A 17052-nucleotide genomic window follows, 5' to 3' on the forward strand; every position below is an offset into this window, starting at 1 on the left:
CTGGGGATGGGGTGAGGCATGTGAGACTAAAATAAGGATTGGAGGGGTGACTGCAGAGACCGTCATTTGGTAATGAGGGAGGAGGATAAATTGGTGTCTGCCCCAGATGAGCCCACAGGGCAGCAACAAGACAGCACAGAACCAAAGGAGCTTCCAGTAACCACTGTCTAGTCATGTCAAGTGAGGCAGAATCAAAGGGGGACTTAACAAAAAAGATACAAAGGTAAAACAAAATGAAACAAAAAGTTACGAGTCAAGGTTATCCCACTGCTATCCCGCAATAGAGAGAAAAGGACAAGGCCAGAGCACAACTTCTCTTTCCTGGTTATTTCAAGCAAGACAGGCAATGCTTTATTTAGATCACCCAAAATAACATTTTACAGAAAGGGAACCATAACATTACACAACAAAGTATAGCTATAAAATCTCAAACAAGACAGGCAATGCTTTATTTAGATCACCAAAAATAATGTTTCACAGAGAGGGAATCGTTATAAGCAAATGTATAGCTGTAAATTTTCTTTTGCCATCAATAACAATTCCCTCTAAAATATTTTGAGACTACTTTGCAGTTTCCAAGTACAAACTAAAGTTTGTTGAACAGAGTTGCTCAGCCTCATCACAAGAATGAAAACAGTTTGCAAAACAAATTTCATTTAATGCTAACAAATAACAAAACAATGTCCTTCTTGCTAACTAACTGAAACATCTACCCAAGTGGTCTAACCTATGTACACTTACATGAACAATTCAATGTGAACATAGTTGCTCTTTTATTTCTGCCATCAGAGATGGCCTGTGCAGTAGTAAGTGTAGCCGAGCCCTTACAGGCACTTCGGAAATAATTATTAACAGAATAACTACAGTATGTGGGCAACTAAAACAACAGGGCCCACCTCTGCCAGAGCCCACAGGATGGGCGTTGTGTTTGCACTCCCTATAAGGAAGACCCACCATTTTGTTAGTTTTTCAGCTGGAACCCAGAGCACAAAGCTAGATGGAGCAGCTGGTCTTACAGAACCATCAAAACTTTAATAAATTGCCCGAGGGTTCTTGGTGCTGTAATGTGCCTCACAGGCAGCGACATAAGCTGACTCTGGGAAGAAGTCATCATGGTATTCTGCTAAAAACCTGGCAAAAGAAAAAAATGGCCCCAATGAACAACATACTAAGGACTAAATACCACTAAGCAAAATATTATCTTTCAATCAACTAACATTTCAACTCTTTTTTGGTATTAGAAAGAAAAAAAGGACTACAATATAGATTTCTATATACTGATTACTTCTATTGTACTTATCCAGCTTCTACATTAATTACTATCTATTGATATCTGAATCCCTTCACCATCACCAGGTGTGCAAAGAGAAATAGGACCCACACTCCACTAGGTGGCAGTCTGGTTATACAAACACTTCAGTGGGAAAAAAGCCTCAGCGAATATTTCTACGTTTGCCTGTTTTTCAAAGTACAAAGAACAACAAATTATAAATTCAACAAATGTCATGAGACATTTATGTTGCTTATATGAGCAACCTTACACCGAAATTGAACAGAATAACCAATAATAGCATTTCGTGTTCTAACTTGCCATGCCAAAAGGTGTTACAGTTCTAGCTTACTGTACCAAAACATAAAAAGACTTATGTGTGTAGATGGATGTTAAAATGTAGCCAGGCATTCAAGAGTCTGCAATATGCAGATGATATCTTGACTCAAACTTCAACTGATTTTGCCATGGAGGGCTAAAACATTCTCCAATGTGCAATATTAACTAGTAAGCTAATTACTTTCATACTTGTTTTCCCAGCTACCTCCCACCTGTCTGAATTCCTAAAAAGGTATAATATCTTCTTTAGTAAAAATGAGTCAAAATTCATTGGGCAGCTAACTTTTTTCCTTCTATGATTGTAACATTTTTATCGTCATTATTGAATCCACTGGTTCTAATTTATGTCTTTGGATATATTTTTTAAATTTCTTACTATATTTACCTATAAATCCTTCTGAGTTATTTCCTAAAATTCTAAATTATACTTTGTATTAGGCATACTTCAAAATTAGCCAGCTTTCCTATGCTAACTTGCAACTATCTCTTCAAATTTTCTTGGCACTATTTGATTTCAGTTTATAAAATTTTATGCCAAATAGAGTTGTGGGTGTTTGAAAAGGAGGCTGGGAGGGAAGAGGGTATTTTTGAAACTTGTTTCCAGTAAAATGTTAAGCCTAATTCCACTCATGGACCCTTTATTCAAAATGCCTACGTGAAAGTTATCTTTTAAAACCAAAAGACCCATTTTTCTGGCTGGGGTGCTCACCCGTGCAGTAGTTGGGCCCCACTTTGACATTGATAAGTCAGGGTGGGATCTGACTATAAGGAAAAGGTGCCCCTGAGAAACAAGCTCAGGTAGCTAGGACAAGCTGGGCAAGGCAGGGTGACAACTAGCCTTGAAGGCCAAGGAGAAGAAGTGGTCAACAGACATCACCTGGATGGGAGAACAGGGAAACAGCAGAGCCTAGGGCCAAGTGACCCTACTAAATAGGAAAATGACTGGCTTTGTCAGTTGAAGAAAACACCACTTTTCTCTGACTTCACAAACAACAGCACAGACTATGGGTTATTTCTCTTAACCCTAAAGTAAACACCAAAATCCAACATGTAAATGCTATTATTTAAGTTCATCTACACACAAGAAAGAAAAGTCCAGTGGTTGAGGTACTCCTGAATAAAATAGGTAAAACTAAATTATTATCAATCTCAATCACTTCTACTTTAGAAAATTTATTTTCTATTTAAAAGCTTGTTCAACTGAATTCTTCTAGTGACACAAAAAATTTACCTCTGTAAAATGAATGCCCCTGACTCAGAAACTGGAGAAATCATAGAAAAAAGAAATATCAAAAAAAAAATCCTATTTTACCATTACAGTTAGAACCAACCATACTTAAGTAATATTATATTGCTACTATTTATAACACCACAGAGCTGACTCCCACATGTGCTAAAGAGAAGTTTAGAAAAGTCATATATATAGCAACAGAGGTTAAGTTTTGACAATGCAATAAAAATACCTCAGAAAGAGATCAAAGTGCTTCAGTAAAGCCTTCAGATTCTTCTCAGAGAAGGACATCTTTCCAAGGATTTCTGGAAGTTTTACTGCATTAAAAATAAAGGCAAAACCATTTACAATTAGCAGAATCTGACAAAGCCTAGGATTCACTCAAGGATCATCTAGGTCCCTCCTTATCCTTATTGGAACTAAAATTAACATCCATGTTATCAAACAAAACCGAAAACTCCTACTGAACAGAGTGGCAATACAAATATTACAAACCTAAGTTTTGTGAAATTTAAGATCTGTTCAGTGCCTTTTCTTTGAACAGGTCACTTTTGGATGATTTTTCTTAGACCTCAAAATTTCTATATCAGTATCTGTATCTGTATCTCTAGATACCTAGAGCCAGACCTGTAAGATGTACGTAAGCTAACAAGAGTGCTAAAAGCAAAGCAAAATAAAAGATGGAAAGAAGAAAGAAGGAACTGGGATTCTCACCAAACAACCGCAGCAAATGCTGTGCCCCGTAAATGTAAGAGGGAGGGGGTGGCTGGTCACCTGGAGGGTAATTGTCAGGCACGAGCTTCCAGGAGAGGACCTGGCAAAAAGCACGAATTGAACACTTTCGTTACTCTTAATGGAGACACTTCCAATCACCTAAAAATTATGACAGCAAATTGTATGTAGAGGAAAAAAATATCCCACTATATCAAAATAAACACAAGCTAATATAAAGATAAAGATGAAGGACAAAAAAGACTTAAAATCAGATCAAGGAAATATTGATTTCTTAATTCTCAACAGCTATTCCCTATAAATAATGGTAACTATTTTATTCCTTTAAAAGTATTTATTACCATTTTAAAGAAACATGATTCCCCTTTTCCTTTATTGAAAATACTGCTGCATTAGAGAGAATGAAGCATTAAAAAGTAACCCAAAGATGTTTTGAGTAATATTATCATTGTTTCAAGATTCCCTAATTTCTTGGTATTAGATTCATTGTGGAAACTAATTTGAATCTTTTAACCCCGGAATCAACTGAAAATAGACTTCAAACTTGGTAACTGATTTCTCTGCCTTCACTCTGAATTTCAGAACTGTGGGTCGACTTGGGGCTTTTGTTACAGGGAGAGCCATATTTCAAAACTCTCTAAAAAGTTTCCGTAGAAGTACTTCAGCAAATTATAGAACCAGAGCCTACTCTACTGAGTTGCCACTTTGGCTTTTGGGACATCAAATTTAATATGGAAATAGGCTGAAGGAGATCCTTAGGAGACAAAGAAGGGTATTCCCCCAAATACAGAAATGCTGACAAAGAGTCAATTAGACAAAATGAAACTGTAGAAACTAAAAAGCACCAAGGTGGCTCCGTAGGACTCCAGGATGAAGGCCTGTTTCACTTCAGCCCACACGTGGCCAGCTCTAGACTCTCCCATAGGCCCCCCAACCCCTGCCCCAGCCTTCTGTGCTGCAGAGCACTGAGAGCAGGGATTGTTTCAGCATCTTTACACCATCCCTGGCACCCACCCAGTGCACACGGCTGAAGCTTGGGAACCATTTGGAACCATTTTGACAGTGGTAGTCAAAGGGAACATACAGGAATTTGCAATCATTGGAGCCATGAACCACAGTACAAAAGCAGGTCATTTGGCTAATTAGCAAGTGGCTCTACCTCACTCACTCAATTCCGCATTTCAATGCAGTATATAATCTTCTACTTATCAAAGACTCATTTTATGGGTGAAAATAGTAGGTTTCTAGTGGAGGGATTCTCAGTGTGGCATGCACAGGAACCATCTGTGGATCTTTACTAGCAATGTGCAGGGCCAGACCTTCCCCTGACACAGTGGGGCAGCGACTGGTTAAAAAACACCCTGATAGAGGCACATAAGGAGGTAGGAATTCACTAAGATCTCACGAGTACTAAGAGCCTGCTGAACTCCAACCAATTACCAGAAAGCATACTTCTTTTTACTGTTTTACTATGGCTTGTGGCAGTACCTATAATCACTAGATGTCGGACTCGCACTGCTGACCAGAGTGGGAATGGTCCTTGCCTGAATATGCAGGTGCCTCTTTAAAGAAATGTGATTCCCCTTAAATAATAAAACCTGCAGTGCCTTCTTGTTGGAAAAATGGGTGTGTCAGAGACCGCTTGAACTAGGAATATCCTAACCTACCCCCAACAATCATCATAACACAAATCAGGCTTTCTAGGCTTTCTCTCTTCTAAATCAAGGTCAGGGTCAGCCAACTATAGCCTCTGGGCCAAAATAAGCCCAATGCTCATGTGCTCAAAATGGCTGGAAAAAAATCAAATGAATAATATTTCATGATATGTGAAAGTCCTATGCAATTAAATTCTCAGTGTCCATGAACGAACTGGTGGGGGGAGGCACAGAGCCACAGCCATTTGTTTATGGATTATGCTACTATCCTGCTGGAACAATCTCAAGAGAGACCATATGGCACACATCCCCGAAAATATTTATTATCTGACAAAACAAGTTTGTCAACCCCTGTTCCCATATCATCAAGTGTTCTTTGCCTAGTAAAGCCATCTTCCCATGTACAATTCCCACCCATCTTAAAGTAACAAGGAAATACCACCTCCTAGGGGAAATTCACAAAATATGCCAATGGACTAAGACTTCTGAACCCCTGAAATGCTCACTATCTATACCATATCACCTAACAGGCCTTAAAAATAGTTTTAAAATGAAAAATTTTCTCATTTGTCAAATGAAAACCTGGTGGCAAGGCTGATCTCAAGAAGTCAAGGTAAATTGGTTCAAGTGTCTGGCACAATGGTGGCATACGGCACGCCCTGGAAGGGACAACGATTAATATTACTGTTAATAATGGAGGAGAATCAAGTATGGAAAGCAGAAGTCAGCAAACTACAGCCTACTGGTCATACCTGGCCCAACCACCACCTGTTTTTGTATTGATCATGAGCTAAGAATGCATTTTATATTTTTAGATGACTGGAAAACAAACAAAATAATATTTTGCAACACATGAAAAGTAAATGCTATTCACATTTCAGTTTCCATAAATCAAGTTTTATTGGAACACAGCCCACTCATTTTATTTACACATTGTCTGTGGCTACTTTTTGAGTTAAGTCGTCTTGACAGACACCATATGGCTCACAAAACCTGAAATGTTTACCCTCTGGCCCTTTGCAGAAAAGTGTGTTGACGCCTGTTATACAAAGTGAAAATATTGGTATTTCAATAATCATACTTATTTAAGATAAAAGATGATCATAAGCATATGGCTGGAATCCTAACAAAAACCAAATTTTTAGAAATTTCTCATTTTAGAAACCAAAAACATACTGTTAAACATAATCCTATGTACAATTTTGTTAATGCTTACAGTAATAACAACATGATGCTTCAAGAACCTTGACTTCCTTCCATAGGATTTAAGCAACCACAAGTGGTGAAGGACTCATTGGAGACAATCATCAAACACCAACACTTTACCTCATTTATTTCATTAGTTCTTCTCCCTTCAAAGCCAGCAAACACAGCACTCCCTTCCTTGCTGGGAGTCAGAGGAATAGGTGAAGACGATCTGCTATGCACTGGTGTCTCTTCAACAACAACAACAAAAAACATAGAATTATTTGCCTGTAAGTCACACAGCAAATGAATTAAAGACTGTCATCAAAACTGTTAAAAACAGCAGAACACAAATCAAAAATTGGTTCTCAGAAATTATTAATCTTTAACAATAAAACTTTCCTCTTATAAAAGATAACATTGGAATATTTGGTTAAAGCAGTTCCATGGTGTAATGGTTAGCACTGTGGACTCTGGAATATTTGGTTAAAAAAAGGGAATAAAGTACTGACACATGCTATGACGTGGATGAACCTTGAAAACATTATGCTAAGTGAAAGGAGCCAATCATTCTATGATTCCATATATATGAAATGCCCAGGATAGGCAAATCCACAGAGACAGAAAGTAGCTTAGTGGTCACCAAAGCTTACAGAAAGGGTAAATAGAAAGTGATTGCAATAAGTATGGGGTTTCTTTTGAGTATGTTCTGGAATTGATTGTAGAAATGGTTGTACAACTGTGTGAATACACTAAAAAACCACCGAATTGTACACTTTAAACTGGTGAATTGTATGATATGTGGATTATATCTCAAAAGAGCTGGTAAAAAAGATAGTGCTACTGAATTATTCACTTTAAAACAGTTAATTTTAAATGTGAAAATCACGTCAATAAAAAATGCAAAGAAAACAAAAAAAGAAAAAGCACTTTACTTTTTAGCATCTTCTTTTAAAAAACAAAACCTGCCTCTTTACTCTTCCCAACTGAATCTTCCCAATATTCAATCAATCCTTGTTAGCTACCTACATACATATTATACGATTCCATTTATATGAAATGCCCCAAATAGGCAAATCTATAGAGACGAATAGATTAGTGGTTGCCAAGGGATGCAGGGAGGGGTGCATGAGTGACTGCTAATGGATGTGGAGTTTTTTTTTTTTTTTTGGATGGTGAGAATGTCTGGAACTGTTTTTGGCGATGGCTGCCCAAATCTGTTAATATGCTAAAAACCACTTTAAATGGGTGAATTATAAGGTACATGGATGATATCTCCACAAAGCTGTTAAAAAAACTGATTTTGTTTTAGCACTTGATTGTCCAAAAGGATTTTTTTAAAAATGTATGTCTTCTTTTACTTTGCCCTTCTGAACTTTTCCCAATCTTCACTCAATCATCAAATACTTATTAAGCACCTAAAACAGGGGTTGGGAACCTGTGGCCTTCTGGATCCTTGAGTGTGGCCTTTTGACTGAATCCAAATTTTACCAAACAAATCCTTTCAATAAAGGAACTATGCCCCCAACTCGGAGCTGTGACAGAGGTGACACAAGCAACAAGTCAGCCCTTTCTCCCAGGAGATTGTGATGTGATGGGAATGGTGGGGTTGGGGTACACAAGGAAGCGGGTGCCTAAACATTGAGCGCCACTGTGATGACAGCTTTGGGAGTTCAGATAGGGTGACGCTTCACACGAGACCTGAAGAAGTCAGCCCAGCAGGAGAGGCTGGGGAAAGAACAGGGGTGAGCAGAAGGACACGCATGAGATACACCTACTGGGGCCTTAGGATTCGGCTCCAAGGAGTTTTGCCCTGACCTTAGCATAGGAGGTCACCGTGTAGTTTGCCGGTTGACAAGCATGCAACCTGCCTCTACTGTCAACTTCTTCACTGAATCTGATATATATTGGGTGACAGCATTGATCCCACTGGCATCAACCTTTCATTTTACTCATTTTGGGCAGTAAATGGTGGAATTATGTAAACACTGAGCACCACATATTTTATTTGTGAATGTGGTCTTAAATGTAAAGTGAATACTAGTAAGAGGCTTTATTAGCATAGGTTAAACAGCCACATTTTCATTAATTTGGGAAAATACCTGGTTAGTGTATGTCATGATAGCTAATGTTAGCTTCTAAAGTCACTGTATCCAATTAATGACACTTGTTTTAGCAGTTTTTAAAGTTTAAAAATGATTAGCAGTGGCTTAAAGTTTTATGCTACAGTCAATTGATCTATGCATATTTTGGGAAAAAAATGTGAACTCCTCCATAATTTATCTTGCCCTTCAAGCACTGCAGCTCAAACTCTAGGTGAGCAGATCTGATGGAGCTTGGGTTGGGGCTGAGATGAGGTAAGAAGAGAGGATGGAAATCTGGGCGTTCTCACTTTGATATTTCAGGATAGAACTTTCAAAATTAAACTTTCGAACGGAGAGACTACTGAGACAGTATAAAGGAAACAAAAAACCAAAACAACCCATTAGAATTTCTCATTTTGAATGAATCCTTAGGGCTACCTCTACAAAACACAGAATTCTAATACCTCAGTTTGCTCATAAGAAGGGGTAGAGAGTGATGGTGAGAAGGGAAAGGTGAGGAGACAACGCAGTGTCCCCCGACCAAGCCTCACTGCGCGGTCTGTGCTGGCCGCTTCATCTGTCTGCGGCTCTGCAGTGGGTGGCGCAACAGGACTTTGGACATGTCATGGAAATCACACGCACTGCACACGCACGCAAACTCAGCACTGTGCCTAGCACAGACTAAGCACAAAGTAAATGTTGGCTCTCCCCAGCCTGGGGCCCCCAGGAATGAACATACTCTTTTCCAGGTGCAGGAACAGCTTGGGCATGCTGCCGGAAGTGTCCTGCTGCCGGCGCTTTGGCTGAGGAGAGGCACTGCTCTCAGACAGCCTGTCACAGTTGGCTGTGTGGCGCGTGGACCGCCTCAGAGACTGCAATGCTTCCGGCTCAGCTTTGCGCCTTTTAGGGGTGGCCGGTTCACCCGTGGTCTGCTGACTCTCTGTGGACTGCGGAGTGGACGGATTCAACAAAGGTGGGCTAGGAGAAAGCTCCTCCTGGCTCCTAGGAGAGAGGGAGAGTGTCACACACAGACCACATGAGGAGCCTCTGCAGAAACCTGAGGGCTTCTTAAAGGGCCTCTTGAAAGCAGAAAACACTCTCTACATCAAGAGGGTTGGAAGTCTGCACCTCCAAATGCACCAAAACACATACTTTCTTAAAAAGAGTCACTAAATATATTAAGTCATTTTAATCCTCTCCATAGCTCTGCAAGGCACACTGACATTAAAGATTGTGATGTCTCTTTTACATTTGTCTTAGAAAAGTGGCTCTCAGTTGTGAGCAATCTGCCCTAATGGGACAGCTGGCAGTGTCTGGAAACATTTTTGGATGTCGCAACTGACAGAAGGTGTGCTACTGTCATCTACTGGGTGGGGGGCCGGGAATGTTGCTAAACATCCTACAATGCACAGGACAGCCCTACAACAAATGATCCAGTTCAAAACATTCAGAGGGCCAAGGTTGAGAAACCCTGGTCCAGAGATTAGCAGTATCATATAATCTCATCAGAATGTAACTACTGGGCAGGCTAGAAAAAGCCACAAGCACCAAGGGGAGCTTTGCGGAAACACAGTCCACCCTGGACACTGGGAATCTTGAGGTTAGGAATAGGCCACAGGGACTTTGACACAGACCCCCCCCCAGTGAGTCTTGCAGGTCTCTCAGCTGGGGTGAGACTGACATGGGGAAAGGGAGGAGGGAGAGAAGCCCTCACAGGCAGGCAGGCTCAGAGGAGATGGTGGTGAGGCAGACAGAGAACCAGGGGCACTGGGAGCCATGAAGCAAAGGGAGAAGGGGAAAGGTAGCCAGTGCAAAGGGTGGGGAAAGGTAGCCAGTGCAGAGCACAGCGCGTGGCAAGTGGGACGTTACTAGTGCCCTTGGAGAAAGAGTATATAGCAGGGCAGTGGTAGTTAAAGGCAGATGATAAGTGGTTAAGAAAGGAGAAGGATGAGTGGAAATTATAAGAGACCACCCTCTCAGGAAGAGAGGAAGGAGGGAGATAGAGTAGTAGCTTATAGAGATAAAGGGAAAAGACTTTAGGATGGGGGACTCCCCCACCCCTAAAAGAAGAGATTGGAGCATGTCTGGTCACTGAGGGAAGAAAAGTGGTAACACATCAGTGCGAGAAGGGAACTAACTTTTACTGAAGGCCGAAGGCTGCTGGCCCTTTATGAACATTCTCATTCAACATTAACTACCAGGGAAGTGGGCATTCACTCCATCATACAGATGTAAAAGCAAGAGGCTCAGAAGGAACCTCCCCAAGTCACACAACAGCAAGTGAGGGACCTCAGTTCAAACCCACCCCTTCCACCCTTCTGGGTCTGTGCTCTCTTCAGCCTACCCACCGCTGTCTTCCGAAAGATGGGGAGAGCTGCTCACCATCCCACCTGAGTTCTCTACACTGGGATCTTCACTTGGTAAAATCTGTCAGAGCCATGTAAAAGTCAATGACGACTTAGCTTACCCAGGAAAAAAGAAAACCACCCATATGGGCAGTTTTCAATCTTTTCCCTTCTCCAAACATGCTGGCCTCATAGCATCAACTCTTAAAAAGAAAAATTTGATTACTGCATTGCTGACATCTGAGGGTGAAAGTGCAGGCCATCGAACTTACCTATTAGTGTTTGTGGCACTTTCCTTAATTGGAAGAAAAAATTTAGACGAAGTCACCTTTTTATACTGAGTTTGTTCATATGGATAGAGCAAAACCAATGGGAGAGTGTAATCAAAGGTTATTCTTAATCCGTCCACCATCTCCTTACAAAGGTCAACGCTAGGAGGATTAAAAAGAAGAGATCAGAGATGCAATGAAGTCATAGTTAGATACTGTTCAAAATTTCACAATGAAGTTGCACATTTTTAAGGGCAGAGTTTTAAAATTAAACTCTGATTAGAATAAAGACTGTTTGTAAATAAGATTTGGGAAAATCCTCACTGCCCATTCTGGTGCTTCTCAAGGAAAGAATTCTCACCCTGAAGCTATCACTGAAAAAATTGGTCTCAGTGCTGAGGCAGTGCATTCTCCATGAATCCAGACCAGATTTGTGGAATCTTCACTAATTCTTTACACAAGTTACAAGATTTTGACATTAGATTGATGAGTCAATTATGAATTATTAAATGAATTCAAAATAATTGGAGACAAATGTCACCTATTCTAAATGGGAGCCACTTCTCTAATACACAAAGAGAACCACAAGACACCAGACACGCTGGTACTCACTTCTTTTCTGCTGGGATATAATGCACATTCATGTTGGCGTGTGGTATAACGTGGTGGTGACGAGGCCTCTCATTGGCTGAAAAGGCTGCATTGATAGCAAAGTGCTTCACATAGGATTCCAAAATTGTTATGATGTTGGTCTGGCATGGAAGTTTCACTAACTGTTAACAAAAATACAGACATCTGAAGTATGCATCCCATTGTAATAAACCACATATTCCAAGAAAGAGTGGTCACGTCTGTATCGTTTTTTTAACAGCAAAATAAAGCAAAACCAATTCTGTTCAAATAGAACTTAAATAAATAGATTCTGAAGTCCTTTGATCATTTTTTCTCTACTGATCATATCCCTATGCTGATTATGGTATTACATTTTTGAATAAATGTAAGCACTGACTCTCAATCTTAGTGAACAACAAGGGAGACCCTACAAGTATACCCATAGCTGGACCCCACCACAGATTAAGAAGTCTTAGCCTCTTGGCTGAAGCTAACCCTATCCCAGGCAGCAGGATTCTGGAAAGCTCCCTAGAGGATTCCAGGGGAAGCCAGGGCTGCATGAGTTTTAATTAAATCAGAGAACTTTAAAACCTGAGTCATTACAAAACTGAAAATATAAACTTCATTCTTCTAAGCTTCTCAATTATTTGAGTCTGTGATTGCAAAATATGGCCAAGTGAAAGCACCACAACAAATCCATGCTTTATAGGTTCTCTTGGTTTACCCGTTTTCTCCTGTTAATATAGTAACAATCATCCTCAAGCTGCTTCTTCAGAACTTCAGGGATTTCTATAGTTATTGTTCTTTCTTCCATTTCCCTTTTTGTTTGCAGCTCTGGTTCTTCTTTCTGCAATATCACAATTCCATTTGTAACTATTTAAAACAGTAGGAGTGTCTATATCCAAAGGAGTAACACACGAGAGGCTGCTATGAAACAAATCCAGTTAATCCTCAAGGTGCACATTATGCCACATGTGCTAATTGAAAGTATATTAAAGGCCAAAAGTTAACTTGTTTTAGGGCACTAACCACATCACACATGCACATTTTGTTTCATCCCCATTTAAGTATACCACTGGGATTTACATTAACTTTGGAAGCAGGAAGAAGATGCCAAACTGTTACACTCCACTAAAAAATTAATTATCATTATAAAATAAAGTTCAGAATTTGACTGGAAAGAAAGAGATAACTATAATTTTTGGAAACACTTTATGGACATAAAGAGCCACTGAGAGACTCATACAGTGACTAAAAATAAGGGTTGCTTTTCTTTAAATGTCAAGAAAAAATTTACATTATTGGTTTAAAAAATGTATCTTTAGAATGTAATTCACAACTACAGAATTTTACCATGAAATTTTACCACTAAAATATGCAACAAAGACAAAGAATTTTTACAATAAAAACTTTATACCACTTCAATCTTTTCTTCAATATCACTTTCTTCACTTATTTCTTCATCCTTTTCTTCATTGCTATCAGAGGAACTGCTTATTGCTAGGTAAAACAAAAATATCAAACCCATATTATATACTTCACCAACCCTTACATTTACAAATATTTAGATGTAGCATGCATTCTGCAGGGAATAATAAACTACGGTCCTGTATATATTTTTCAGAGATGGGGATTCTGTCGCCCAGGCTGGAGTGCAGCGGCTCGATCATAGCTCATGGTAACCTCAAACTCCTGGGCTCAAGTTATCCTCCTGCCTTAACCTCTCATGTAGCTGGGACTGTAGGTGCATGCCACCACACCTAGCTGGTTTTTTTTTTTTTTTTTTTTTGTGGAGACGGGCTATCACTATGTTGTCCAGGCTGGTCTCGAACTCCTGGCCTCACATGATCCTCCCACCTCAGCCTTCCAAAGTGCTGGGATAACAGGTATGAGCCACTGCACCTGGCAAGTCCTGTATATATTTTAAATGCTGAACATAAATACTACATCTTTCACAAAAGAAATTTATTTTGACAACAATTTCAATGGATGCAAAAATCACATAAGCTAATGATCTGAAAGCGTTTCATCAGCTAGGACCCTACAGTTCCCCATTGGATTTATAAGTGAAGCCAAGGCCTGGGAGGTGCCAAGAAGAGAATGACTGTGGGAACAGACCTGGGAGGTGTTCATACAAAGATACTGGCCAAGACAGCGGTCATGAGCATGACTCTGATAAGGTGCCATTACTGACTTACTGACTTATCATATTGATTGCTACTTTAATTGTCAAAAACGAAAGGGGCAAATATTATACATAAGAGCTTGAAATGTTTCCTTGTCTATGATTTCAATGAATCCTCCCCTCAGTCCTGCAGTATAAAAAGATTAGGTGAGAGTCCTTTTAGCCAAAGAAAATGAAGTCAAGTCACTCACAGTTTTCATCATTTTCATCTTTTTCTTCAACAGGGAGGCTTTTTAAGACAGAGTCAACACCAGGCAACCTACAGCGCTTCTTCTTTCTTCCTGTGCTTCTCCTGAAAAAGATAAATGCAACTGAAATAAATTTTGACATTGAACTGATATGGATCTTGAGATCAAAACAAGATATAATAAACAACAATTCTTAAATATCTGAAACATAATTAAACCTTAGAAAATAAATGGTAATTTCCATTTCAGAAAATTATGCAATAGCCACTCTGAAAACACTGTAGTTACTTAGAATAACTCTCTTCTCTTACACACTTTAAATAGGTAACACTACTTTTAAATCCAAAACATTAAGTATTCTTACAGGCGAGCTACAGCTTTTCTTGCCAATTTACGCTGTAATCTACGATTTTCATCAGTATCACGAAGCACATGATCTTCGGCTGCCCATCTATCCCAGCTAATTGAACAAAAAAAGGAAAATTCAGTATTTTAGTTTGATACGAAACAAATGCTAAAAGTACCTCACAGCTACAAACTGCCTCAGAGTTACATTTTAGAAAACAATGTAAATATTTTAAAATTACAAAGAGGATACAAATAAACTCAAAAAGTAACTTATTCAGATACAGTAACAACTGGGGTTTCCAGACTCTCCTATAGAAAATCCAAGTACAATCGACTTAAAAGTAATTATTCCTCAGAATAGGCTAGCTTTGATAACAAAGCAAAAATAAGAAATGAAACAAACTTCTCTACAAGTGTTTCTAAAACTTAAAGAAATCTGCAATGTTCCTGGGCTGTAAAGATGATCAATTTTGAGTCCAGTTTAACAAGTACACTCACCTTCTGTTCCAACCATTAAAATGGATCAGATATTCTGGGATCTTTCTGCCTTTTTCGTCTTTCCCAACAATAACATCGACAATCTGAAACCAGAAAATATTGCCCATAAATGATAGAACATACAGAAAACTGGAAGTTAGATCAGGAAAACTAGATCATAGATCATTTTTAAAAGAAAAGAAAGCATTCTCTCCTCTTTTAGACCAAGAGCTAGGCTGAAACATTTTTCCTTTCAATACCATTTTTTTCCCCTAAGTGGACGCCTTCAAAATAGGAAACATCCGTCCAACCATCCCGTGATTGGTCTCTGAGTGTGAGACACGATGAAATTTCTGAAGCCATTGGCCAGCTGATTTGTCACTAGCAGGAGTCCAGGTAAGGCGAAAGCTGCAGCTCTGAGACCTATGGGAGTTGTAGTCTCCTGGGCTCCCCTGCGTCCAGTGCCAGGAAGGCTGGCAGGAGACTCCGGAATCCCTCTCTGCTGTGTCCCCAGAGGGAACATCTGAGGTTAATGATGGGGCTTGTCTCCCTCCTCACCTTCCGGGGAGACTTGGAGGTAGGAAGAGAGACGAGGGACAGCAGAGGGGATTAGAAAACAGACCAGGACTGCGGGGAAGGGGACCAAAGGTAGAACATACTCAGCCCAGAGACCCTGGAGCATCCCTAAATGACAGAGCCACCCAGGCTTCGCCAAAGACACACCTGGAGCCGCCCCTGTCCCTGCTGCCAAATGTTTTGCCCAGGTGGCCCTAGGGACCCAGGTCGCTGAACTGTGTTTTCCTTAGGGTTCCAGGAATTTGGTGCTCACTCCTGCCCACCAGCCAGACCTGAGGAGCTGCAAGATTGGTTCAGCGCACCCACGACTTAGGTGGATGGGCCTGGGGCGCAATTTTGCTCAAACATGGTCAGAAACACGCAAATCCTTTGAGGACTGAAAACGTAAATGCTGCAAGGCCCTGAGGGGCAAAAGCACTGGACCAACCTTGCCCTCGGGATGGCCTACATGAGGGACTGGGCCTAAACTAGACTAGGGTCCTACAGCAACAACATCGCAAATCGGCGGCCAGTGCCGTGGAACTATGGATTAAGACCTGAATCAGACAGCAAGGGCGTCCCACGGGAGCTCTCGCGGCACTGGGCCGCATAGGACGAGCAGAGATTTGAGGCGATAGATGAGGCCGTAGTTGAGAAGCCTCCTCCACCCGTGGCCCACGGTGGGGTCGCGGTTACTAACCGCTGCCCTGAGCTCGCGACAGGGCACTCGCAGGGCTCCCCATCCCGCATGCGCGGCCCGTCACACCAGCCAGGAGGAAGCGGAACCACACTGCAGACCCCGCCCCGACTCCCACGCTCAGCGCCTCCCGAGCGCCCACTGTCGCCCGCACTGCTCCTCGCGGGCCGAGGAGCCCGGCGGGTCCCCGCGCGCCGCGCCGCTGTCCGCCCCCGCCCCCGCCTCCGGTCCCCGGATCCCCCGGCCCGCGCCTCCTCCCTGTCCCTCCGTGGTGGCACCTTGGCATCGTACAGCACTCGCGCCTTGGTGGGGTCAGGCTCGAAGCACAGCACTTTCTCCCCTGAGTGGAATTTAAATTTCATGCCCTCGCTCGCGCTCATTTGCTCATCGTGGCGGAGGGCGAGGCTCCGGGGCGGGCGGAGCGCGCGCGGTGGGGGAGGGCAGGCGGGGGCGGGAAGGCGGTGCACCGCGGCCGGGGGGGCCCTGGAATGGTGGAGGCTGCGGCCGCCCCGCCCTCGGCCCCTCCTCTGCCCGGCCCGCGCGGTTGCGGGGCCCCCGGAGGCGCCGGACGCGCGCGTTCCTGCCCGAGCGCGCCCCCGCGCGTCCCCGCCGGGGCTTCGGGAGGGGTGCCAGCGGACAGCGCGACCCCTTGGGCGAGGTCTACCGGCAGAATGTCTCCTCTCGCCCCCATGGGAAAGGGTCCCCGCTGCCTCCAGGCTGCGCCCACGTGCGCGCAGTGTCGTCGCCCGGGTGCCCGCTCTCTGGCCGGAGCGTGGGGGCCGCTTAGGGAGAGAGCCGGCCTTGGGTGGGCGCCCGGCGTCAGAGGGGCTGGACGGCGTCTGCCCCCAGGAGCTCCCTGGCCGCGCGCGCAGCGTCAACC

The 17052-nt window shown here is 42.2% G+C and overlaps 1 protein-coding gene across 2 annotated transcripts; it reads right to left on the reverse strand.

Annotated features, from left to right (window-relative positions):
- Window positions 1-317: 317 nt before the first annotated feature.
- MSL3 (MSL complex subunit 3) lies at window positions 318-16650 on the reverse strand. Of its 2 annotated transcripts, none has more exons than XM_045537735.1 (13): window positions 16451-16650; window positions 14942-15024; window positions 14460-14555; window positions 14099-14199; window positions 13140-13222; window positions 12447-12569; window positions 11723-11883; window positions 11114-11272; window positions 9236-9498; window positions 6554-6663; window positions 3555-3654; window positions 3073-3157; window positions 318-1131 (listed from the first exon to the last, which is right to left on the reverse strand). In XM_045537735.1, exons 1-13 carry the CDS (start codon window positions 16550-16552, stop codon window positions 1032-1034), a joined length of 1566 nt encoding a protein of 521 aa, XP_045393691.1. In that variant the 5' UTR covers window positions 16553-16650; the 3' UTR covers window positions 318-1031. The 2 variants fall into 2 exon arrangements, with proteins under 2 accessions (XP_045393691.1, XP_045393692.1); XM_045537736.1 differs by lacking the exon at window positions 16451-16650 and adding an exon at window positions 16033-16209.
- Window positions 16651-17052: the final 402 nt, after the last annotated feature.

This window comes from Lemur catta, chromosome X (assembly GCF_020740605.2).
Source record: "Lemur catta isolate mLemCat1 chromosome X, mLemCat1.pri, whole genome shotgun sequence".
NCBI classification, from domain to species: domain Eukaryota; kingdom Metazoa; phylum Chordata; class Mammalia; order Primates; family Lemuridae; genus Lemur; species Lemur catta.